Source organism: Monodon monoceros, unplaced genomic scaffold (genome assembly GCF_005190385.1).
Source record: "Monodon monoceros isolate NGI ecotype Baffin Bay Population unplaced genomic scaffold, NGI_Narwhal_1 Super_Scaffold_22, whole genome shotgun sequence".
NCBI lineage: Eukaryota > Metazoa > Chordata > Mammalia > Artiodactyla > Monodontidae > Monodon > Monodon monoceros.
This window is the reverse complement of record NW_021703779.1, coordinates 126278691-126304686: the sequence shown is the minus strand read 5'-3', so window position 1 is coordinate 126304686 and position 25996 is coordinate 126278691. Positions and strand designations below refer to the sequence as shown.

The following is a 25996-nucleotide window of genomic DNA, read 5'->3' as shown; positions in this document are numbered from 1 at the left end:
CCTGAGGCCCCGCCCCTCATACCAGGTCCCCACTCTTTCTGGGACCCGGATGTCAGGAAGTTCTGCAAGGGGTCCTCCTGCCCTATGACCTCCCAGGGCCTACCCTGATCTGGGGCCCAGGGTCCCCTCTGTCCTCCCTCAGGGACCTCACATTGACTCCCAGCCGGACCTGTGATTCTCCCCTCCACCCACCTTAGGCCCCCCCCCTTATACCAGGTCCCCAGTGTCTCTGAGACCCAGATGCGGAAGTCAAAACTCCTTGCCAAGTGCTCATTCCGTCCCGGGACCGCCCAGGGCTGATGGCAGGGGCAGGGATCTGTGGGGTCCCCTCTGTCTTCCTTCAGAGTCCTCAGCTGGATCTCTGGCAGGTCCTGGACGCCCCATGTGTTGATCCGAGGCCGGACCCTCACACCAAGGCTTTCACTGTCCTGAGACCCCCAGGGGGAATCTATGGACAACACATCAGGCCCCCAAGCCCAGGGCTTCCCAGGGCTGAGATGATCCCGCGGGGGTCCCTCAGCCCTCCGTTGGCTACTCACCTTCTCTCCCAGCTGGTAGGGCCCACCCCCCACCCACCTGACTTTGGTCTCCTGAGACCCAGGCCCTCCCCAGCCAGGACCCCTGAGAGGGAAGCGGGGGTCGGGGGTGGCGCTTATTCCCACAGCTCAGCCGGTGGTCTCTCAGGGCTGACAGCAGGGCCAACCTGGATGCCTTGCGGCCTCCGAGTCCCCCTCACGGTTGTACCTTGACTCCTGGTGGGGCTGGGCTCCTTCCCTCTGCCGACCTGGCCCCGGCCTCCCTGACCCAGGCCCCTCCCTGCCCCTCCCAGGGGGATCAGTGCAGTCCCATCCGGACAGCATGCCAGGGTGGGGGGGCTCCCAGGGCTGTCGGGAGGGCTGCAGATGCATCCCCCTGGGGGCCCTCAGTCCTCCTCTGGTCCTCACCTCGACTCTAGGCAGCACCTGGGCCCCTCCCTCTGCCCACCTGAGACTGTGCCCCTCAGACTGAGCCTCTGAACCCCCGAGATCCCTGAGGAGTTGGGGGCAGTGGGGGTGATGGGCAGCCTGATAGCCCGGCCCGGGGTGCCCCAGGAGTCCCAGTATGGGTGGAGTTGTATGCTGGGGGACCCTCTGTTCCGGGCCTGCTGGACCCCTCCATCCTCACTCAGGAGGTTCCTCCTCAACCCCTGAGAGAAAGGCTGCAGTCCCAGCACAGATGCTGGAAGGGGGGCTGCCGTGCCCATGGCCGTGGGGGGAGCACAGAGAACCGCACACCTTCCCCTCGGGGCTCCTCACCAGCCACCAGACTTTGGAAACCTGTTGTTTCACAAGGTTTCTTTTCTACACGGAAGAGGCTGCGTGGTGGGATTTGGGGAAGTCCTGTTGTTTTCAGGTTATCTAACTTTACATTGTCCATTGAAATGATTTTTTTTCTGAACCCTCTTTTCTAGTAAACAGTACATTTTATATCTCTACCAAGTGTACTTTTAGAATATATATGTATATATGTAATATACATATATACACATATATATGTATATATATAATTTCATGAAAGAATACTTACCCTTACTCTCTGTGGTTCACTCGTTATTCTATTGTCTGGTTGTGTGATGGGGTAGAGTGTTTTCTGCTCATTGGAAAGGAAGGTGGGTGTCTCACTTCCTTAGCAAAGCATTCATGTATTCCTCTATGGAGATAGTGTCAGGATGGGGACTGTCCTGGATCCCTGGCATACACCAAACTACAACGATAGTAACAAGGTGGTCTTTGGGTAGGTGCAAAATTGTATCCTGAAAGAGGTAGACCAACATTAACAATAGAAAGATGTATTTGTCTTGTGGTGATGTAGATATGCCACTCAGATCTCCAGCAAGAGAACCTATTGTAGGGGGCATAGTTGCTTGCCAGCCCCAGTTGAGTTTGCAATGAGGTCACACTTCCCCCTTGGGCTGCTCTCATCCAATGATTCAGCATGGCAGAGATAGTAGTGTTGGCTTGTTCCAGCCTGAGCAGGACCAGAGGGTTCAAATAATTATATGAGCAGATAGCTCAGATCTCCATATCACCCACTACAGTTGCACCAGCACCCCTTCCCCAGCTTGCACCTATGACCATATAGAGTTTTTTTAGGCCCTGGCTGGTTTAAGCATGGGCTGGTGCAGTATGTGGGTACAAGTTGAAAATGGATAGTGCTATTGAAAGAGAGCAGGGATGGAAAATCTTCCTAATAGGCAGAGATTTAAGCAGTGCACCTGGCCTGGGGTGAAAATGGGCTGGCTCCTTGGTTGGGGCTGGGAAAGGAGAGGATTCGAAGAGGCCCCCTAATGAACAGGGTCTTGCCTAAAGGCACACAGAGAATTCCAGACAGAAGGGAGGGCTGGGGTCCACTACTTCCAATAAATTTTTAACCTCCATCCCTCATGTGATATTAAAGGGAGACTCTCTAAGAAGATGATTTGTAATTGAAATTGAGAGATTTAGTCAAGGATGCAGAACTGCATTCTACTGTAGCAACTCTTAGCCTGGCCATTGGCAGAGTTTATGTTCAAATTATGGCCCTTGCTCATTGTACAGTCCCTGAGTTGCTTCTAGACCATTGGAGAGAAACTTGTTTGAGTCCCGTGAGGAATAGGTCCTCATCACCCATTACTTTTTTAAAACAAATTTTATTTATTTTTTTGGCTGCATTGGGTCTTCGTTGTTGTGCACGGGCTTTCTCTAGTTGTAGTGTGCAGGGGGCTACTCTTCGTTGTGGCATGCGGGCTTCTCATTGTAGTGGGTTCTCTTGTTGCAGAGCAGGGGCTTTAGGTGTGGTCTTCAGTAGTTGTGGTTTGTGGCTTAGAGCACAGGCTCAGTAGTTGTAGCACACGGGCTTAGTTGCTCCGTGGCATGTGGGATCTTCCTGGGCCAGGGATCGAACCTGTGTCCCCTGCATTGGCAGGGGGATTCTTAACCACTGCTCCACCAGGGAAGTCCCCCCATTACTTTTTTTTTGATCTTCACTTTCTTTTTTCCCCATTTTCCCCTATTGCTATTAAACATATCAGTATAAAAAATGTGCTTAAGGTTATTAAAAATAAAATAATCCTTCCTCAGTCCTGTATACCTTAGTAATTCCCTTGAGAGTCTTACCAGGAAGGCAGCTTGGGAGAGACCTGGTTGGGGGAAGTGGCACCATGGCAGTACTAAGGGGTCCCTGGAGGCCCTGCCAGGGCTCAGAGGCAGCTGAGCCAACATGGGAGGCTGGGAAGAGACCTTGCTGAAAGCCTGGAGAAGTTGTAGCAAGGGTTCTTTCACCCTGAGAGTTAGGGAAGCTGTAAATGGGGAGGGAGACCACATCCCCCTTCTCTTACCCCATATCCATTAAGGTGGTTGTATAGTTGTTGGGTAGCAAGTTACAGTAGGACGATTCAAGGGTCACAACTCCACCTGGGATTGCAGGCCAGTTTCAGAACCTGAGTTATTGGCAATAAATTAGCCAGCAGAAAATAACTCAGTAGCTAAGGGCTTACTCCAGACATACTGTGAAAACTACCCTTTTACCCCCAACTGCATTTTCTCTTTCTGTATGTCCCTGTGACAACACCAGCCCCCAGACCCTTGGGCAGATCAGACCTGTTGGGTGTGAATGCACAGCTCTCCTGTCCTGCTTTGGGTACAAAAGGGACCACAGAGGAGGAGACATTAGGTCTGGGTTCCTGCTGCAAGTTCAAGGTTTTCAACAAAAGATGTTTGGAGGCGGGCACACTGACAAATGTGGGCCACAGCAATGACCTTCTGCAGCATCAGCAGGATGTTTTAATGTGACTCTGCAAACTTTTTAAAACCTGAGCACACCGTTCTTCCCACCTCTACAGGGCTTTCTTGCTTTTTACTCTGCACATCCACATTGGTAATGGAGATTTAAAAAAATTTTCTTTATGAAGACCTTTCTCCTCCAGCCGCCCCCCCGAATGGAAATAAGTGTGCACATTGTATTTGACACCACAATGACTTGCCGTGTTTTAAAATTTTTGTCTTAAATAATTAGAATGATTTTTGCAAGAGCATAAACTAATTTCAACTGTGACATCATTATTTCCCCTCCTCTTGAAAACTATGGATTCAGATATCCCAGGGTATGGGGAGGTGGGTGTGCAAAGCTGTGGGGAGGCAAAGGTGATGAATGGAAGACAGAGGCTTCCTGGACCCAGATGAAGGTCCCTTCCAACATAATAGAGAGGAAACGCAATGACTCATATGTATGTGTATTTGCAATTATATACATTTATTTTCCCCTTTTGGCTATTTACAAACCTTTATTTCAGCATATTTTCAGAAGCATAATTTTATGTTTCTTCATGTTTTCCTTTTTAAAAGTCAGGATTGGTCGAGGTCTTTTTCATGCAAAAATGTGCATTTAATGAAGACAAAGAGGGAACTGGGTCATCTTGGGGGCTCTCTGCTGCTCTGGGCCCTTTTGCCAGACAGACCATCCAGGACACATGGGTCTTGGTCTTCTTTCTTGATTTTCACTGCCTGGGCCCAGCACCACTCCTGAAGACCTGCACGTGTGTGGTTTTACTGTATTTCCTCTGCTTCCAGAATGGCACTGCCTTGGCTGCCCTCTGAAGAATTCACTTCCACTGATGACTATTGACCCCAGAGATGCAGTCCGGCAAGATGGTGGGTACAAAGTCTTACATATGTTGAGTCAACAGAGGTGACCCTGACCAACTGGGGGTATTTCATAATTGAAGTATATCAGGGAGACACTGTAACGCCCTCCCTGCTCCCTACCCTGAAAACCTAACACTGATAATAAATATTTCATATTGATCACAGGACACGATACAACCTACACAAACACACTGCACTTTCAGTAGGACAAGTCATGATTTCCTTTGGTGGTCATCACCACAGCAGGGTACCATGCAGGTGGATAGCTTAGTGAATGCATTCATTAGTTAATAGCTCAAAGGGTTAGCTCTTTTATGTACAGAATAAGGAAACTTCATTAGGAATGGCCACAGTCTCAGCAAAACTCAGCTCTAAATGGGCAAACACTTTGCAGCCTTGCTATTAACAAGATGACATGGATTGTAAGAATACATTTGACAAGCTCCAGTAAGATCCAAGAGATTGTCTGTTATCTCTGCAAAGGTGCCCCACAGTGGCACATGCAAGAACTTCGTAGGAATCGTGTCACACATCCCCACAACAAACTGACACATTAAAGACACAGAGGTCTCCTTCCCGTGGTAGTGGTAGAGGAGCAATTTTCGGGGGTAAAGAAAGAGAAGGTGGGTAGACGAATAAAGTCCGGGCTGCTCCATCCCAGACTAAGCAAGACCCTCCCCTCTGCCCAAGCTCCAAATTCTCTGTTAGCACAGACCCTGATTGAGTTAGTGGGTGTGAGATGAGGAGTGCGGGGGTGGGGGGTGTAGGCAGCCAGCTGGAGGGCGGCGTGCTTGTACAACTGGGGGCAGCTAAGAGTGGGGCTCAACCACGACACTGACGACAGAACACACAGAGAATGACACAGGGGAGATCTGGCAATTTTCAGGCTAAAACGACCAATTCTATGGCAAACTCAAAGGTTCAAGTTTCTGATAAGGTGTCATTGCCAAACCTCCGCCTCACCTTGACACTCACTCTCACACAGTGTGAGTCGCAGTAGTTCAACTGCTCTCATTGCAGCACACTAGGGCAGGGTATTCTTTTTTAAAAGTATAATATTATATCTAGCTACATGGATCTGTAGAGATATTTACAACTTGCCTCTCTGCCCTTCCTCTGCACTCTGAAGACTTTCTGAGCATTTCTGCCAGATACATCTTAAAACCTTCTTTTTTTGTCCCCACTCCTCCAATCTATCTGTATGATCTCCTCCCAAATGAACTGCTTGCCTCCTGCAGGGCTCAAAGGCACTCCTGGGTCCTGGAAACCCAAATCCAAATCAGTCAACCAATGTTTAGACCCCAGGAAGCAAGGCTTTCAATAGCCATGATGGGAGCTTCAGATGTGAGGTCATTGCTCTCCCCACAAACCTGATTTCTCTGTGAGGGGTGTCCAAAAAGAAAGAGGCTATCTTTGATATTCCAGCAGCAATTTTCTTGTTTTTAGCTGTCTCATAAGATTTGTGTGTGTGTATGTGTGTGTTTGTGTGCGGATATGAGGGTAAACGGGTGATTTTGCATGTGAACTTACGTATGTGTGGCTGTATGTGTTTGTGCATATCTGTGTGTATATATGTATATGCTGCTGAAGGTGAGTGCCCATGTGTGTATACATGTATGTGTTACTGTGTAGGTCTCTGTGGGTGTGTTAGGATGCTATATTTGTATGCTGTGTGTATAGAAAAGAAGAAGAGACAAGCTGAGCTGATCGAGGTAGTCATCCCCTGAGGGCTCCTTTGCACTTCTCTCCTTGGTCAGCCCTCTCACCCCTCTGATTATTCTTTCCCTGGAGGGGGTGGAAGTAGGGAGCTCTGGACTACAAATCCAAATCCAAGGCTGAAGTGCAACTAACTACCATCCCAGGATGGGCTACCAAAGTGACCTTTGGTTCTTTGCCTCCAACTGCTAGCAGCCAATCCCCTGAGCCGTTTCCTCATACCACCCACCTGCTTGCAGCTGGCTCCGCCCTGACACGTTTCAGACTTACAAGGTGATTATAATAAAAGGATGAATCATAAAGGCTATATACAACCTCCTCTCCAGCTCTTTAGCTCTCCCATCCCATTGTGTACATCATATTTTTGTTCTTACTGCATCTTCAAGGCTTCCCCACCCCAACCCCTACCTTTGTTACTCCCAAACACGTCCTTCCAGGACAAAGCAAAATCTCTGAACTCCCATCCTAGCCCATGATCGAGCATTTCCTACCTCAAGGCACTAAATTATCTCTTCCTGGGACTACGTTCACTTCTTCTGCATCTTCCGTCCAGGAGACAGCACAGATGGGTGGAGGGACGAGGAGAAGAGTGGATGGGGACCGGGAGACACCGCTCCCTGGAACAAGGGAATTGGAAAGAAATGGTCAGTTAAGTAGTCCGGCCAAATACGGCCCCCCTTATGTGGGAACAGGCCAAGGGAATTCTGGTGGTTCAAGAAGAGCCACCAAAAGGGAATGCATATGCTTTCACACGTATTTCCTTTCACACCTATTCAAATCAGATAAATAAACAGAGGTATGCACACATGCACTTATACACATGCATGCAGCATACACCCATGTGTGTACACACAAGCACACACATACGTAAGCCGTAAGTTTACACACTCTTTCATAGGGGTGCACACATGCACACACATGTGCATCTACATGTTTTTATATATACAATCTTATACACACCAATATAGATTTACACTGATGTACATAGTACTATACAGCTTCTCAACTGGTTGTATGTGCACACAGAACTATCTTGATGCAGACACACACCCAGGTATACACAGAAACACAAATATAGAAACACGGTTAAAAGCGTAGGTGGCTGAGGGGCTGCAGTAGAGGCTCTGTCTATGGAGGAAGGAGGAACATAAGCTGGGTGCTTGGCGAATCTTGCTCCGCCGCCTCCTCTGTCAGTGAAATGGAGCTGCTTGGCAAATTGGCATGCAGGCTACTGCCCACTTCCCTTCGGAGCCCCATCAGGTGAGCAGTGCCTATGTTCAATGTGCTCGGTTCACACTCATTGGCTGGTCACTGGTCTCTTTCTGCAGAGATGCTCCAGGTGCTGTAGGATGAGGTCTGATGCCTGGCACATAAGCAGAACCTGATGGAGCACCCCCCTTTTGTAAAAGGGAGGAGAGACAGGGGAGCACCTCAGCTGACAGAGTTATGAGGACAAGAAGAAGGAAGAGCAAGTGGGGTGGCTCCACCACTCACTGGATGCATGTCCTCAAGCGTGGTACATAAATTCCATTTTTTCCCCCTCAGAACACTGGGGACAATGTACTTTGCCTTCCCTGGCTCACAGGACTCTTGTGAGGGTTCAACAATGGGATGTGTGGGTAAGCTCGTTGACACTTACTATGCACTTGACAAACAGAAAGAATCAGTATACTGATTCACAACAGCTATTCTAGATCAGATGGTGAACTTTCCAAACCCTAGTCTTCATTCACCAAGTGCTTGCACTGTGTCTAGTGATCAACTCAGCATGTGACCTAGACAGATGTATTGAGTCCCCATTGTCAAACATTCTGAAGCAGAAATATACGCAAGAGAAGTTCCAATCCCTCCAAAGATGCTGCCTCAATCTGAGTAATCTCCAACCCAACATCATTCACCCTCTGCGAGCTCCTGCTGGGAACATGCTCTCTCATTTACCCTGACATTTCACTCAGCACCCCTACCCACCCACCCACATTCCATTCCCAAACCCGCACCACAACACCACACTCAAAATACAACAGAAAAAATAGTGGGGGAGGGCTTCCCTGGTGGCACAGTGGTTGAGAGTCCGCCTGCCGATGCAGGGGACACGGGTTCGTGCCCCGGTCCGGGAAAATCCCACATGCCGCGGAGCGGCTGGGCCCGTGAGCCATGGCCGCTGAGCCTGCGCATCTGGAGCCTGTGCTCCGCAACGGGAGAGGCCACGACAGTGAGAGGCCTGCGTACCGCAAGAAAAAAACAAAAATAGTGGGGGGAAGGCACTTTCAAAATCCCCCAAGTTCCCCAAAGCCAGCCACCTGCATTTGCAAGAGATGGCTAGCCCTTCCCCAACCCAGTCTGGCTTTCTCCTGTAAAACCCTAAGCAGAGGGTGAGCAAGGACCGTAATCCCTAGGAGGGGGGAAAAAAAAAACCAGAAGAAAAAGGTAATGAAAAAGAAAACTCAACACTTTAGTGGGACAGAAAAGCCCCCAGAAATGTTTTTGTGTACAGGGCTTGGATCCTTTCTGTCCCCCAGTCTGGCTCCTCTCTATCTTCTAAACATTTCCATTTCCAGGGGGCTTTTCTGTGCTTATTAGGTGTTAGAAGGCTTTGAAAATGTGATAGTATTCGGAAGAAAAGGGAAATCAACGTGCTATTTACCTCCAACTCCACCTCAATCCCTTTACTTCCAGCCAGAACACAACCTTTCCAACTACTCCCCACCTCATGTTTGTAAAGAGAAAGGTGGAACTGATTCAACTGCCCAAATAACCACAAAGTAGAACGAAAAAAGAAAAGAAGGTAAAACAGAACCAAAAGGAACTATGAAAGGAGCATAGTGTCACTCTGGGACACTATGGAACTAATACATATGGTACACCCAGTAAACAATGTTGAACACCACAAAGGCAAGAGGGAAGAGGAGCCGGGAGCACTGGTCGACCTTAGGGATGTAGTCAGGGTGAAAGAGCTTGGAAGAGAACCCTTTACTGAAGGAGCACCCAGGGCTTGTGGGGGAACTGTCATCAGACTCCGAGTTAGTGTTCTTGTCTGGATCAAAACCCATAACATTACCATAAAGGCTCCAGGTACTGTCAACATTATACTTGAGTTGCTTCTCAAGGTCAAGGTAGCCACTCTCAACTCTGACGTCATCAGGCAAGCTACAAATGTCATGAAGGGTGCTATGGATCTCCTCAAGGTTGTAGTTTGCTTCTTGCACACACCTCTGGCTGTGGACAAGCAGATGCTTCCTACTGGGGCCATGGTCTTGGCTCTCATCGGAGTTGGAGCTCTCTTCAGGGTCTTCTGGGTCACAGGTCTCAGCACGGCCATGGGCCTCTGCACAGTTGCGGATTTCAGTAGGAATAACACTGTCATCAATATCAATATCATTAACGCGAATGCCATAGCTGGGCATGGCCTGCTCTGAGGTGGATGGGAGGTCACTCAGGCTTTCTGCAGTGGCCAGCCAGGACTGGTCCGAGAGAGAAGACAGTGAGCTGAAGCTTTCTGAGGAGGCCAGAGGTGCCTGCTCTGAGATGGAGGCTAGAGAGCCGAGGCTTTCTGGGCTTGCTAGGCCAGCCCACACCCGTCTGGAGGGAGGAGAGCCATTTTCATCTTCTACGTGCAACTGGTCATCCTTTAAGGAGACAGTGGATAGACTCATGAGGTCGAATACTGCATGTACAATCACTTTTAGGGAGTGTGGGGGGGGGGGACTTTCCTCATGAGCACTTGTAACATGACTGATGGGCTCTTCCACTGAGAAAGCCACCTCTTCTTCCTGGGGTCTCTTGTGCGCAAGGTGCTGAGGAACAGGACCGAGAGGCTGTTTGCATGCAAGGGAAGTTCATGGCTCTTGCCCCTCTGGGGCAGCTGCTCCCTCTGGAGTGCTGTGTAGTGGACAGAGGCAAGACCTCCTCAGGTAGGTGGGGGTAAGTTCCCTGTAAAGGAGGGACATTAACGTACTGCCAGCAGCAAAATGCTCAGCATGGCTTTCGGAGTCAAAAGAGTAAAGGAAGGAGGGTTAGGTCAGCCTCTCTGGTGTCTCTTCCTTTCAGCTTCCCTGTGTTCCCTTTCCCTCTGGCTCCATTGCCTGCCACTGGAGGCATGCTAAGTAGACTGGATTTGAAGCCCAAAGGTCTTGGGAAATCTATAGCTCTGCCACTTATGACCTTGGACAATGACTCAACCTATAAAGGAGTGATGATAAATTGTTCTACTTCTTTCTTACCTGGAGTGCGTGTGTGTGTGCGTGTGTGTGCATGTGCGTGTGTGTGTGTGCGTGCATGTGTGCGCGTGTGTGTGTGTGTTGTATGAGGATTAAAGGAGCTAAGAAATTTGAAAGGGTCAAGTGCTAATCTTAGGTTTAAGAAGTGCTCAAGGAAAGCAGATTATCAGTCAAAAAGCCAAACCTGCATCGCTTCTTGGTAGCGGTAGCGGGTCATGACTCTTTGGGCTCTTCTGAGTTGCCTCTGAGAGCGCTGAGGTCCTCTTCGGCTGTAGAAAACATAGTTGATGTAGACATATTCTAGCAAGGACAGGAACACAAAGAAGAAGCATACGACCATATAGATGTCAATGGCCTTGATACAGGAAAATTGGGGGAGTTTATTCCGTAGATGTGAGTTGATGGCATTCAGGATGAGCATTGAAGTCAAACCTATAAACAACATAGCACAGGGTTAGTCCCCTCAGGTGGCTGAAGTTCTTGGCAAGCCATCAGGCCCACACCCCACTGGAAGGGAGCAAAGGCCATCTCTGAGATTGAGAGGGCCCTCAGCAAAAGGCCTTCAGCTTACCAGGCTTAGGGCCCTGGCTCAATTGCTATCTTTGCTTCTCCTCCCCCATCTTTACACCCATCATGTACTTCAATAGTTTAGTGATTTCCCATTGCTCTTAGGATCAAGTCAAAAATCTCCAGCCATGGCTTCATAGTGATTTACATGTCCAGCCCCGTTTTGCCCTATGATGGTCCTTTCCCCCTTTGCCTGCTAGTATGTAAGCTTTCCTGTAGTCCATCCCTCAGAAAGTTTTGTGACCCCTAAAATATTACATAAATATAAAGGTTTAGCCTAGTGTGTGCTTCTAAAGAAGGAGGCTGAAAAGTCTGCCCCAAAGATGGTGAAGGAGAAAGCAGACCAGGGTCTGGGATACACAGGCATTCTGCAGAGTGGGACCAAATAAATTTGGGAGCTGATCTCTTTAGGCCCCTCCTTAGTACTGCTCAAAAGCCTTTGATGCTCCCCATTGCTTATACATGAAGTTCCAACTGCTTAAAATGGAATTTCAAGTTCTTCCCAAGTCAGCCCAAGCTGTCTTTCTGCTACTCTCCCCACTTCCCCAGCTTGTGCTCCAGGCACCCTCCTGGAAGTCCTCAAAACCCAGTTTGAGCAATACTTTCTTGGTGCAGTTTTAGCCAATAAGACCTGGGTCATTTCCTCCTCTGGACTCTGATAGCATTTGTCTCAGCATTCCATTAGACACTTGCCAGGAGCAGCTCATCTAGAAGCCCTCTGCTGCCTAATTGGGCATTTTGATATGTTGCTTAATCAATGTTTATTGTGTTGCATTTCTGATCTAAATTTGTGACTTGTCCATTCATTTATGTATCCAGCAAATAATGAATTCTGGTACTTTGGACCCAACATACCAAGATCCCAACCCTGATGTTTTTTTCACATCTGTCTCCAATGTTGGTCTCTCTGCTGTGGATTGGCTGGGCACCTGTAGTGTGCCTGTTAGGTCCCATCTTGTTTCCTTGCCTGTACAGTCACACACTGTTCCTTACTTTCAACTTTTTTCTGAGCAAGACAACCCAAGTTCCTTCCTGGGATGGGAACAGGACCTACCTACTGTCACCCTGGCTGCAGAGGATTCATAGTTCATCCAAAATGATATCCAGGAAACAACAGTGGTGAGGACAGTAGGCCAATAGATCTGCACAAGGTAGCTGGTGACTTCCCTCTTGACCAGGAACCTCACTATCAGGCGCACATAGGAACCTGGCAGGTAGACATACTGGTATTAGGGTGGTAGGGCTGAGGGGATTTTCCGAGTAAAGTACACGATGGTGGAGGGGAAACCAATGGCCAGTTCAGCCTCTAATATTACAGTCTGGGCAGTATGTAGACCTGACTCCATTTGCTGCCTTAAGGCCAGTGACAATGGCATGTGTCAGCAGGCCCATATGGCGTAGCAAGTCTGCTATCTCTTCCTTCCTTCCTCACTTTCTCCATGTCAACTGAAGTTGAAATGGGAAAGACATGAGATATTTCAAAGCTACAACAGATGGAAGGGGAGAGGCTGGCCCTGGAAGGAGGCCTGTGGAGTGTCAAACCTGGCCAACTGCTTCCACACACATTTCCTCATTGGCAGAGGGTAAGCCATTGGGACTTTATGAAGGGGGCTTTGGAAGGTGTCCAGAACAAGAAGGGAATAGGAAAGAAGGAAGAAGAGAGTCTAGAGGTCAAAGGCAGAGGTCACCAGGAGTTTCCTAGTGTACAAAAGAGACAGGAGATAGGAGAGAAGGAGGGGGTCAGACCCACCTGTGTAGAAAAACACCTCTTTGCTAGTCATCGTCTTTCCTAGGAAACTGAACTGAGGGATGTGCAGCTTCTCAGTACCCTGGATGGCATTCCCATTGCCTTCCCAGTATAATAGGATGTCTTCAACTGTGTAGCCATCTAGGAGGGGGAAGGAAACAGAGTTAATCTCAGAAAGCAGCCATAGGCAGATTTCACACCAGAGGAGCTTGTGAAAACCAAAGGGTAGTTGGAACCTGCAATATTGGGGTACCTTTGTGTTTTGTGGGTCTGAGCATAAGGAAGGGGGTCACATGGAAAGAGAACTCTCAGTTTGAAGTTTCTTATCCAGGAAGGAAAGCACAGCAAAGAGATATGCTCCTACCCATTAGCTTGTGCACAATTTTCCCATAGCTAGGCACATTTCCCTATGGGACTCTTTATAGCCTAAAGGCCACCTTCTCCTTGATACCATATGTATATATACCCCTCTCTGTCTGTCTCTCTGTCTTTCTGTCTCTATCTATCTATCTATCTATCTATCTATCTATCTATCTATCTATCTATCATCTATCTACCTGGGAGAGAGAGAAATGGGGGAGGGAGGGAGTAGGGGAGATATGCAGGCCCTCTCACTGTCAAGTTTGCCTTTGGCTTTGTCACGGCCCCAACCCTGGGTAGGGAAAAAAGGGGCCTTGGGAGACATACGTACAGCTCTCCACCTCCAGCTTGCAGGTCTGCTTGTCCAGAGGGAATTTTTGCAGATTCATGGAACAAGATGCTGTGGTGGTGAGCCTGCAAAGGAAAAGCAAAAGGAAGAGAAAAGTGAGTCAAGCCCAGGCAAGTAACTGTTCCTGAGAAAACTGAAGGGGTGGGGTGGGGAGAGGCACCCCAAGGACTGACCCACCTAACACCTTCCCACACTGGTCACATTAGAGCTGGGTCCTCCTTCCCTCCCTTTCTTCTTTCCTTCTTTCTCCTCCCCCACCCCGCCCCCGCCCCGCACGCTTCCTTCCCTCCTAGAGGAAAGATGAGTTGCAGTTGTGTAAGGAGGAGAGAGGGAATTTGTATGTGACAAAGACACCCAAAAGTCTGGTAGGACTTACACAGATGACAACAGATACATGGCATGTCAGGAAGCCTCAGGGTGTCAGAATGGGAAGGGTCCTTGAGGAAACTGAATGCAGAGGCAGAAAGAGGACTTTCTTGCTGAAGGAGCAGCAAAGCTGTCAGGAGGAAACCGCTACACTGAAGCAGCTGAAACACCAGATCTGATGTGGAGTGCCTGTGTGTGGTGTGCGGGTACCGATGTGGGCAGTGGCCCTGGCCTACCTTTGGCCATGGGAGCTGCTCCGGCAGCAATCCCATCTCTGTGCATTGCTTATGAGGGTACTGGGGCTTAGCAAAATGCCAGTGGGTATAAATGGATAGGAGGGATTAATATATCTGAGGTGAGCTATGGAATGGGGCTTCAAGTTGTCATGTGGTAGGTCCAAGAGAGGAATCTGAGGAGGGATCTTGGAAGACCTGGGGAAGTGGGAGAAGTGAACAATGGGGAAGAGGATAATTAGAAAAGTTCTTTGCAGCCCCAGCTGGGAAGCTCTGGCCCCTTCCTTGTCCTGCCTTTCCCAGTTGCTGATACCACCCTTGTCCCTTTCAACTCTTGAAGTGATTTCCATTTTGTACAGTGGGTAGTGTGTGTGTGTGTGTGTGTGTGTAGTTATCTCCTTTCTGTGAATTCTACATGAACATTAATCATCTGAGGCCCCCTTTGTGACCAGTGACCTGTTCCCTGTAAGCTTTGTTGTTCTCTGACTCCAGTGTCTGGGTCCATGGGAAAGTGGATGGAGAAAGAAGAGGGAAACAAAGGGATTCAGCAAGAGAACCGCAGAGAAAGAGCTGTACCCTAGTAGTTCCCTCTTGGAGACATTTTCTGAGCTAAATTTATGTCTCATGCTTGTCTTAAGAGACGGTTTGTAAGAGATGAGGCTGTGCGGAGGGCTTTGGTGACTGTCTGCTATGCTATAAATATGCCAGTGAGGAGCTCCAGTGTGCACACATTCTGTTTGTACAAAGCCATAGGCAATATACGCACACTGCGCACCCTTGGGTCCCCTGCATGTTGAATATATGATCAATGGCAGAGACCAGTCCCCCTCCTTCACTGCATGGGAGAGAAAAGACACAAATAAATAACAGAATATACATTCAATGCTAAGGCAAAGGGAGAGCTCTTCCAGTTGAGAGTATCAAAGATGATTTCTTGACAAAGAGGGCATTTGAATTAGGGATTGAAGGATAGGAAAGCTTCAGACTCGTGGAAAGAGGAACGGGTCATTCCAGACAGAAGCAACAGCATAAGGCAAGGTGTGGGGACAGGACAGCCAAGGATGGCTGTGGGAAACTCTGAAGGTTCCACTTTGACTACTGAGTGAGGGGGGCAGTGAAAGAGAGATTTGGAAAGCAGTGGGCTCCTCTGTGTGTCCCTTGGAGTGTGTTCATGGGATAATTAGTGGGAAGAAGGTAGGCTGTCATGGTGACCCCCAGGTCCCTGGGAGAACTCACCGGATGCCATACCGCACCGTTCCATCTGGCTGAAGCTGAAACACGCGATTTTCTACAGTCACATCATGCACAAAAGCATCCTTGCTATTTAGAAAGTAGCAGTCAGGGACCCACAACTTCTCAAGCATCTGATAGTCCAGGGTCAGGTTCAGATTGGTCTCATAGTATGCTAAACGTGTATCTTTCCAGGTCTGATGAAAAAACATTGTAATAGTATAGTCCTGAGGAAAGAAAGGTAAATCCTAGTTGTAAGTGAGGTTGCCCAGCTTTCTGTCCTCAGTGTGTGTATGCAGGTGTATGAAATACATCCTAAATATAGATGCGTAACGAAACATACGTAAGAATGTTCAATGTTACGAATAATAAAACGAGCCCCATAAAATTAAAATTCAGGTTAAGAAATAGAATGTTCCCAATAACTATCAATCTTCAACGTGTCTCTTGCAGAACATATGTCCCACACCTCCCAGCAGTAACCATTATCTTAGATTTTAATGATAATAATCCCTTGCTTTTTCCATTTTTTCTTTATGTTTTCTTAAGTTTTATTGTCTATGTATTTCTAAGAAACATATTGCTTAGTTGGACTTATTTAAAATTTTTTTCTGAATGGAATCACACTCTATGTATTCATAAGTTGCTTCTTTCACTCAACATTATGTTTGTGTGTTTGCTCAGGTCGATGTGTGTAATTAAAATTTGTTCACTTGCATTGTTGGATACTATTCCCTTATATGAATATACTATGTGTATTATTATGTGATGACACCATACACATCAAAATCGCAATGAAATAAAAACTATAAAGCAAAAGTTCCAGTTTATACCCCTATAAAGTGCAGATAAGAGCTCCCAATGCTCCTGCCTTACCAACATTGGTACTGTCTGACTTTTGACTTTTTGCTAGTCTGGTGGATATGTAATGGGTTCTCACTGTGGTCTTATTTTGCATTTCACTGATTAATAATAAAGTCAAGCATATTTTCATAAGTTTATCTGCTACTTGGTTTTCTTCACAAAAGTGAAGTTCTTGTTTAAATTTTCTGATCATTTTTCTATTGCTTTAAAAATATTCTTCTCACTCTCACTCTGTGAGAGTGACATGGACATATGTACACTACCAAACGTAAAATAGATAGCTAGTGGGAAGCAGCCTTATAGCACAGGGAGATCAGATCAGTGCTCTGTGACCACCTAGAGGGGTGGGATAGGGAGGGTGGGAGGGAGGGAGATGCAAGAGATATGGGAACATATGTATATGTATAACTGATTCACTTTGTTATAAAGCAGAAACTAACTCAACATTGTAAAGCAGTTATACTCCAATAATGATGTTAAAAAAATAAAAATATTCTTATTAATTCACAGGAATTATGTGTATTTTCAATACCAGTCTTTTGTGTTGCAAATATTTTAGTCCAATCTGAACTATCCTTTCAAACTTGTCATGCTCACTTTGCTTTTTTATTTTGCAAAACAGAAGTGCCAGAAGTTTTGGCTAAAGAGAATATTAATATAGTTTAGTTACCAGTATTTATTTTTATAGTTTGTGTTTTCTGTGTCATTTTTTTAAAGTCCTTACCTATCTCAAAGACACTAAAAGAATATCCTATATTATATTTCAAAACCATCATAAGCCTTTCACTTTAATGTCTGTAATACATCTAGATTTATTTATTTTTAATTTCAGGTGGCTGTAGTTTCCAAAACCTACTGTGCCCTCCATGTGGCCTCTGCTGCAGGTCAGAACAACAGGCTTATGACCCTGCTCCTTGTCTCATGGCTGGAGCTGACACACTTACCATAGTCATTTCTGAGATCTGTTCAATACTGGAGACATAGATAGATACTCCCACTGGCACAGGGGCACCTACAATACAGGAAGACACTATTACATGCAGTGTAGGAAAAAGGGTAAAACATGGACTCAGGAGCCAGACTGCCTGAAGTTTGAACCCCATTTTGGCACTTACTAGCTATGTGACCTTGAATAAGCTACCTAACCTCTCTGAGCTTAGTTTCCTCATGAGTAAAATGGGGATAATGATAGCACTTATCTCATAGTTAATGCAAGCCAAGCACTTAGAGTAGGGCCTGGCTCACAATATGCTGAAAAGAAAGAGTCAGGCCAAAATGAAGAGAAAAATAAGGCAATGAAGCACTCTTTTTCTAAACGTTTTCTTGATAAAAAACTTAAGAGAAATGAGCCCCAAAACAAGATCTGTGGTGTGCATGAGCATATTTGTGTGAGTTCATGTGAATGTGTCCATGTGGGAACGAACGTGTGCTTTTGTGTGAATGAATGCATGAGCTGTGTGCATGAGTGTATGTGAGCATGTTCACATACCTGAGTAAATCTGTGCATGTATTCATGTGCAGGTGAATGTGTCAGTGTGCACATGAGTGTATTTGAGCATGTTTGTATAGTTGAGTGTGTTGTGTGGGAGTGAATTATGAGTTAATGTGTTTGCGTGATCATGTATGAGAGAATGTGTGACTGTGTGAGTGTATGTGAGCTTGTTAATGTGCAAGGGAATGTGTGAACATGGGTGTGTTTGTAACCTTGTTTGTATGTGTGTGAGTGAATTTGTGAGTGTTTTCATGTATGTGAGCATGTTTCTGTATAAGTGAATGTGTGAGCACATTTCTGGGTGAATGAATGTGTCAGCATGTGTGTGTATTTGAGTGTATTGTGTGGGAGTGAATATGTAGGTTATTTGCGTGAGGCTGTTCACTTAGTGTATTTGTGAGCATGTCCATGTGTAAGTGAATGCATGATTATGTTTGTGCGTGTAAAGTTGTGTTTGGGAATGTAAATGAACTTATGGGTGTATGTATGTGTGAGTGAGCAAGTTCATTGTGTGAATATATGAATGTATTTGTGTGTGTGACCTTGTTCACATGCAAGTGATAAGTGTGATAAATGATTACACTTCTACACTCACACCCATCACACTTATAACTGTGAGTGTGTAAGTGTGAGTGTATGTAAGCATGTTTATGTGCTTGAGAAAATCTGTGAACTTGTCCATGTGTGTGTGGCTGAATGTGTGTGTTTGAGTGAGTGTGTGATCATGCTGATGTGCAAGTGAACCCATGAGCATATCCATGTGTGTTAGCATGTCACTATACAGGTATGAGTGAATGTGTGAGCATGTTCAGGTGCGTGTGTTTCTGAGTTGGTAAATATGTAGACATGTTTGTATATGTGTGCATGTGTGAGTGAACATGTGGGTATGTTCATGTGTGTGAATGACAAAGCATGTGTGAGTGTGTGTGTCTATGTGTGTGAGTGAATTTGTGTTTGTATATCTGAGGATGTTTGTGTGCAAGTATAAGTGAATGCATGAGCATGTGGATGTATGTGGGTGTGTTCGAATGAATTTGTGAGTGTGTTTGTGTATGTGAGCACGTTTGTGTGAGAATGAATGTATGAACATGTTCATGTGTGTATGCAAATGTGTGAGCATGTGTGTTAGTGTATGTGAGGGTGTATATGTGTGTGAGTGAATTTGTGTGTTCATGTGAGTGAGTACATGGGTGAGGGTGTTTGTGTGTGTTAATATGTAACTGTGATTGAATTTGTGCGTGTACATGTGCATGTGTGCGTGTGTGTGTGTGTGTGTGTGTGTGTGTGTCTGTTTCTGCCTCCTGGCTTTCTTTTTCAGGACTAGGTGTTAGTGCTGCCCGTTCAAATGTGATAATGGATGTGCAAATATGTACTAGACTATAAAGTACTGTGGAAAAATACATTTTAATTGTTTCCTCATTGACTCAAAACTCTTCACCGGGCCTCACAGCTAAGCCATTATTCTATGTGTATTACATCACATAGCTGTTATGGAAACATGTGTGACGCTTCCAATTCAGCCTGCTGGCTTCACTGCAGGCTGGCTACCTAGAAGCTGAGCTGCAAAGTGCTATTGGGAATCCACGTATGAATGGCAGCTGAGAAGTAAATGGGCCTCTATGTGAAGGCATAGCATTCACAGCTATTGTGAATGATCGCTATGTAGTGACAGGGGTTTCTAGAAAGGCAGTTTTTTTATTACAGCCTTTCAGGCTCCCCACATGCGTTTAGATGAGGATGGAGGCTGTGTTACGCAGGCAACAAGCCCCAGAAGGGCCAGGCAGTCATCCCCTCAACTACCTCACTCTAGTGTCAAACTTATAATCCTAGACCATTCTGTGTCACTCAGGCAATCCAATTACTTACAGCAGAATCCTGGGGACCCGAACCCTAAAGTGCCAGGGCTCAGCTTTGTCCAAGATTCCCAGTTGAAGAGGCAAGTGGGAACTGAAGTGCAGTCCACATTCCCCTCACCAAGGCATGAGTCTTGGCCCAGGACTGTGGCCTGGAGGAAGGAGACCTGGGATCTTTTTCTAATTTATCCACCTAAATTAGGAGGGAATATCTTATGTGCTAGTAGTGGTCAGAACAAGAGCTTAGCTAAGATATCCCACATCCTTACAAGGATAACAGAGAGGAACAAGATGCTTCCAGGTAAGGTATCTAAATGCTATCTCGGGGGTGATGGCCTCTGTCCCATATCCCATCGCTGTCCTTCCTGATGGACTCAGGAAGGCAGAAAAAGTGGGAGGGGGTAATCACTTCCCTCCCTCTTGGAAACTTTGCTACCCAACTCTACTTCCTCCCTCCCATCCATCAGAGTACCAGAGGAAGAGGAGGTAAATGAAGGAATGATGAAGATGTCCCATTTATTCCTTCACTCCACACCTATGTCATACCAGGTGATGGGCTAAGCAAAGGCCTTAGGGACCTGCCTTCTGCAGCACGTGCTCAGAAAGAAGCAGCTTTGTTAACTTTCCCTGGTCCCTCCTCCTCCTCTTCATCCTCCTCTTCTCAAGGAAGGAATGTCTCCCATTTGAACCCAACCACAGTTAGGTCATGTCTCTGCATGTGGGGGGCGTGTGTGCCTGCGTGTTAAGCTCTGAAACTCTACTTCACTTCAGACACAGAGGGAAATTTGACTCTGTGTCTAGTGGGAGTCATGGGCTACCCCAACTCTAAACCCCCTGGCCCAGCTCTCCAATTGACTGCCTCCCCCCAACCCAATAAAACAGCCCCAGACTTAGAGTCTGTAGTTCCTCCTTCTGTCTAAATGCTAGAAGGTCCTGCGTTGTCCTTGCTCTCCCACCTTCATCTACTGTTTGGCCAAACTGGGGACCCAGCTATTCCCATACTCCCCAGGTCTGCATGCCCATAAAGCTTAGGTAACCCAGGAGGTTAGGCATCAGGTGTAAACAAATCCAAGTTAGCTCAAAAAATGGTGGTGAGGTGCCTTGGAGATACCATGGGCCAGCCACACCTGACAATCCCCAGAGGGTGGTCCTTGTCCCTGTTTTGTCCCCATAGCCCCGGATGCCTGCAGAGATGGCAACCTGAAGCAGCAAGGAGAACGTGCTTGATATACTTGAATGGCTGTTGGTTAGCCTTTGCTGAGAAACAGGAAAACAATGAATGGAGAAAATGTAACAGCTACACCCTTGACACCCACTGTTGCTTGGTGCAACTGGTCCAAAACCAGTGTCATGCAATGGAGTGCTGGCTGTGCCCTAACACCTGAATTTCTATAATGAAAGAACTTACCTTCTGCCCTCTCCACTCCAGCCTCCCACTCCCCAGTGCACACTCACCTTGGATCCAGGGACAGCACGGCCTTCTGCCCTCACACTCGGAGGAAGCAAAGCAGCCAATGGGATACCGGTCAAATGTCCAACCTCCAAACCTTAGGGCATAGGGCGATCAACTTGGTTTTCAAGGGGGCTTCCTAAGCAAATCACAGAGCCCCCCAGTGGTCTAGCACAAAGGCAAGTGCTAACAGCTGTGTGCCCTTTAGGGTGGAGGCTTTGTGTATTCAGAAGACCTCTATTCATAGGTACAAATGTGAATATTAGCATTTATTAACCCTTTAGATTGGGTGTCTAATTCTACCACCTGCAGGAAGGAGAGTGCTTTCTCTGACTTAGCCGCCCAACTTTTTAGTTCTTTCTCTGTTTCCTCTGAGCCAAAATGTGACTAATGTCTATTTAATTCACCCTTCCTCTTGTCTGTCCTTGGTCTGGGTTTCTTGGGTGTCCCCTCAGCCAGAGAATGCTATTCCTGTTCTGTGGTGTCAGGGAAGTTTGCCTGTTACTTCAAAGCTGTGTGATGGAAGCCAGTCGCCCTTTCCAAAGCCAGGGGTAGGGGGAGGTGAGGCTAGGCAGAAATAAGAGGAGAAATTGATGTATTGGCTTCCTGGAGGTTTGTATTTCAGTTTCCTTGTCATTTCTCACCTTTGTGTTTAAGATCTGAGTGCTAGGCTAAGGAGTTTAGATTTTATTTTGCAGTTAAATAAAGCCATCAAAAGTTCCTGAGGTGGTTAGGTGGGATTAATAAAGATCATGTTGACTGCAGTGTGTTGAATAAACTGAACTTGGTAGGAACTGAAGGCTTGGGGAGGGGGAGCAGAAGCAGAAGTGCCTGGGACCCAGGTGGGTGAATTAAACTAGGCAGAGAAGTCCATGCCCTTAGTTTTAAGCCAGCTGAATGGAGTAAGTGCCCAGGGTGCAAAGAATGTGTTCACAGGTGGAACACGTGTCCTCCCCATAGATGGAGCAGAAAACTCTAGCATGAGAAGCACACCTGGTGTGATTAGTGCTTCTCCAGCCACCCCAGGGAGTGTGCTTCAGGCTCCGTGCCACTGTAAAGGAGTGTGGAGGGGGCAGAGGCCTCTTGCATTAGAAGGCAGAGAAGTGGGAGAAATTCCAGGGGCAGAGTGAAAGGCCTGTGGGTTGGGGGCCTGGGAGTGCTCTGCTACAGGTCTCTGCAGGGTCGGGAAGGTGGGGTTTGGAGAGGCACAAGTGTCCGGTCTAGAGGACTGCTCCTGGTCAGCTCACTGGGTGGGGCTGGCTTGTTGTATCTCAGCTCTAGTATCTGGACGTGTCTTACCTCCAAAATTGGGCCTCAGACGGACATCATATTTCGACAGCACCCTGTCCAAAATCTTGTGAACCATAGCTTCATTTGCACAATTTTTGCTGAAAGAGAAGTCATTGGTAAATATTGGTCATCAGTGAATGCCACACTGCTTCTCAGAAAACAAACAACAAAGAGCACCCTAAGCATCAACTTGCCAGGGCCTTCCCTCCTGCACACATGCAGACATATACAGTCATACATGTACACGTCTCTCCCCGCTCCCCTCCATCCCTGCAGTGAGTCAGCCAGAAGCACAGCAGCGACGCAGACTCCTCTTCCCCCCTCCTCCTCCCCAGCTTTTATCCAAAGGGTGGGGCCTCAAGACTGGATTCTTGTTACCAGGCAGAATTGGGGGGATGGGGGGAAACTGTAGGGGAAGTGGAGAGAAGAGGGTGTGGGCAGGTGTGAGCCCTCACATAATGTATTACTTCAGCCCCCTAAGGAGCCTCACTTTACCATCAGCCTGGATGCAGCTTTCCAGGTTGGTGGGAGTCCTCTTTCTGGGGGCACCTGATTGCCCCAGGAAAGGTCATCTTTCACCCTCAGTAGTCCCATGAGCTGATCCCACCAGTCTATGTTCTCTAGCTCAGTCACATTTCCCCTACCTAGGCTAAGGCCAGCATTTTGTTGTCACGTCTATGTGAATCTTGTTTTTGTACACCTCTGTTTCTAAGACTTGGCATATTACATATGACACAGAGAGACAGCCTTGCTCATGTAGCAGAGTTTTATGACCCTCATCAATCACGATTTTTGATTCTTGGGGTTCAGGGCTGTCCTCAAAAACACATGTATTCTTGGAGCAGGCATCTCTTTGGCTAAGCATGTGCTTCCAGCCTAGACATGTCTTGGGTGAGCACATGTAAATGGACCCAGTGCAACCCTGCAGAGAGCTGGCCTTTCCAGAAGTCTCTGATGTGCCCTCCCAATTCACCTAGTCCTTCATGGGGGGCTCTTTTCCCCAAAAGGGGCTTGTGAATGAGAATAGGCCCTGGGCATCACTATGACTCTTAGGATCTTTGATGCATTGACTATGGAATGTCAGCCTCTGCAAATCTCTCTCGTGTGTGTGTGTGTGTGTGTGTGTGTGTGTGTGTGTGTTCACTAGCGCAGTTTGGTATGTTGGGTTGAGGACATTGCAGAGCTGTCTGCTGGAACCTTGCCCAACTATGCCCCCTTTTCCTAATACATGTTCATTTCTGGTTTGCCATTTAAAAAATTATTCTCAATCATCTTTAAAAAAACTCTCATCATCTTTAATGACAAAATTTCAAAGTGTGCACATGAATGATTCCTGAATTAAAGCAACGCATTTCTGCCTGTTTAGGACCACACACACATTATCCATATGCCAGCGCTCAGGATCTGTGGCCACCACAAATACACATTTCCATGTGATCTACATGTAAAGGCTGACTGTTTAACATCTCTTCAGTTATTTGCAGACCCAAACAAACTTGAAATCAAACAGCTAATCTTCAAATGTTTTCACAGGAAGCAAGTACAAAAATGCACCCATCTCAGGCCACAAGGTTATATGCTATACAGCCGCCGATCGCACTGTCTGGGCTACGATGAGGTTGAGTCAATAATTTCTATCTGCAGCATCGGAAAAGGTCCCTCACTGCTCAACACACGCATTCATGAACACACGCACGCACCTCATGGAATAGGAAAAAAATCCGGACTCAAACAGGTGTCTCTGCTGTCTATGTTTTGTGAATTTCTCATCACCCTGTAACCCCTTCCCCCAATCCTACAGGTGCCAAAGGACGTGACTGGGAAAAGCTACTAGGGGCCTTGGTCCCCGGGGATGGATGGCAGACCTTGGGGTGAGAGCATCTTTCCCCCCCACCCCCCGGGGCTGCAGTTTGGGCACACGCAGGGCTCTGTTAGGTCAGGCGCCGCAGTAACAGGTGGGCTGAAGCACAGGGCCCCCTGCGGCCGCCACTCCCATCCCACCAACCTCCAGGGACCTGTAGGCAGGGCCCGCACGCCAGGGCTCGGCGAGCCCGGGTCCAAGTCTTCCCCAGCCCGCTCCGTCCAAGAGGTCTGAGGCTGCCCATCCTCTCCTGTCACTGCCATGCCCAGGCTGGTGGCTCCCGCTTACCAGTTGAAGAGGTCCAGGACGACATCGGGCACGGTGGAGGAGAGCTCGAAGAAGTGGAACTTCGGGGTGGGATTGAGGTCGTTGCCCTCCGCGAGCCAGGTTCTGATGAGCAGCAGCAGCACAGCGGCTCGCAGCATCCCACGGATGCCCATGGCTACGGCACTCCGGGGGTCGGAGAGCGCGAGAGACTGCCGTCAGTCGCCGGGGAAAGGGACGGGGTGTGGGCAGTGCGGGGAGAGAGGGAGCTGGGGGGTCGCTAGGAGTCGCCTCTAAGGAGACAGTAGCGAGAGTATGGGGAGCAGGGAGCGCGGGGTTCGGACCGGAGCCCAGAACCCAGGGGGAGCAGTCCTCCAGTACCTCTGCCCGACGCAGCGCCCTCAGGACGCGCCCAGCAGGTGTGAGGTGCGCTCCGTCTGCGGCCGCTCCAGGCTGCGACTGGGCACCCAGCCTGGCGCCCGGCTGACTCCGCCCACTCCGACGGTAGCACTGGCAGAACCAATCCAGCAGGTGCCAGGAGCCACACAAAAAGGCGCGCGCTCTTGCCTCCGCCCGCAGCCAGCGCACCGCCCGCTCCCCGCCCCTTCAGACCTCTGCAGTCGTCCCCCTGCTAGCAACAGACACAGACAGGGGCGGGGCCGGCCCGGGGGAGGGGGAGGGGAATCGGCTGCAGGGGGTCTGGGCATGCATCCGCACCTAGGGCACCCGGTGGGTCCTGCTCTTTCTCTCTGCAAAAATGCAAAATGTGCGTTTCTTTTGGAAGACCGTGTGCCCAGGAGTTTGTTTTTTGTGGTGAGGGAGTGAGGTAATTAGACTGCCCTGGCTGAATCTACATTCTGATAGAGCTGGACACATTTGGGTCCCCAGGACAAAGCTCAGGGAACTGGAAGGGTTCACCAACTGGGATCACGCTGAGATGTGACTGTCCCATAGCCAGGGCTGACACCATGGAAGGGGAAGAAGGCAAAGACCAGTGTTTCAGATATTCAAGGGAGTTAGTTCCTGGAGAGCAGGCAACTCTAATGCTCCTGCATTTTGGGCCCATCATGTGGAAAAGCCTGGAATTTTAGCTATTCTTTCCACTACCTCAAACACTCTCCTATGAAACAAAAGGATCTCAGAGGATAGGGAAATTCCTTCACCCAATCCCCTCTGTCCTTCCCTTCTCAGATCCTTGACAAATGAAGTTCAGAAAGACGTCCTTCAGAGCACATGGGCCAGATGGGCAATCGATAAATAGATCTCAGTCACGTTCACCAATGCTGAACTTCCTAAGGCATGCCACTGAGAAGGGTTTCAATGAAAATGAATTTTAGGTTCACTCTTGGTTAGCTAAAACATTTACACAGAGATATAGCCCTCTTCTCCTTTCTCTCAGTATTTGGTGAAGTGAGTTGGGACTACTTGTGCTCAGAAAACCTCCAGTTGCCTGTTTGGTTGAGTGTTTCCCACACT

The 25996-nt window shown here is 47.8% G+C and overlaps 1 protein-coding gene across 1 annotated transcript; it reads right to left on the bottom strand.

The window, feature by feature from the left end:
• Positions 1 to 9223: 9223 nt before the first annotated feature.
• Positions 9224 to 24696, bottom strand: GABRQ (gamma-aminobutyric acid type A receptor theta subunit). Its single transcript, XM_029239887.1, has 9 exons — positions 24545 to 24696; positions 22405 to 22493; positions 17255 to 17322; positions 15453 to 15673; positions 13600 to 13682; positions 12912 to 13049; positions 12216 to 12368; positions 10783 to 11026; positions 9224 to 10025 (listed from the first exon to the last, which is right to left on the bottom strand). The coding sequence occupies exons 1-9, from the start codon at positions 24694 to 24696 to the stop codon at positions 9224 to 9226; spliced, it is 1950 nt and encodes a 649-aa protein (XP_029095720.1).
• Between the last annotated feature and the right edge of the window lie 1300 nt (positions 24697 to 25996).

Excerpts from the sequence above, each read along its gene's own strand:
- GABRQ (XM_029239887.1), bottom strand. The coding sequence starts at position 24,696 with ATGGGCATCCGTGGGATGCTGCGAGCCGCTGTGCTGCTGCTGCTCATC. Across the intron at positions 12,369-12,911 it reads AGAGGTGTTTTTCTACACAG|GTTCCTATGTGCGCCTGATA; the intron begins GTGGGTCTGACC and ends TCTACCTGCCAG. Across the intron at positions 11,027-12,215 it reads TGCAGCCAGGGTGACAGTAG|GTTTGACTTCAATGCTCATC; the intron begins GTAGGTCCTGTT and ends TGTTGTTTATAG.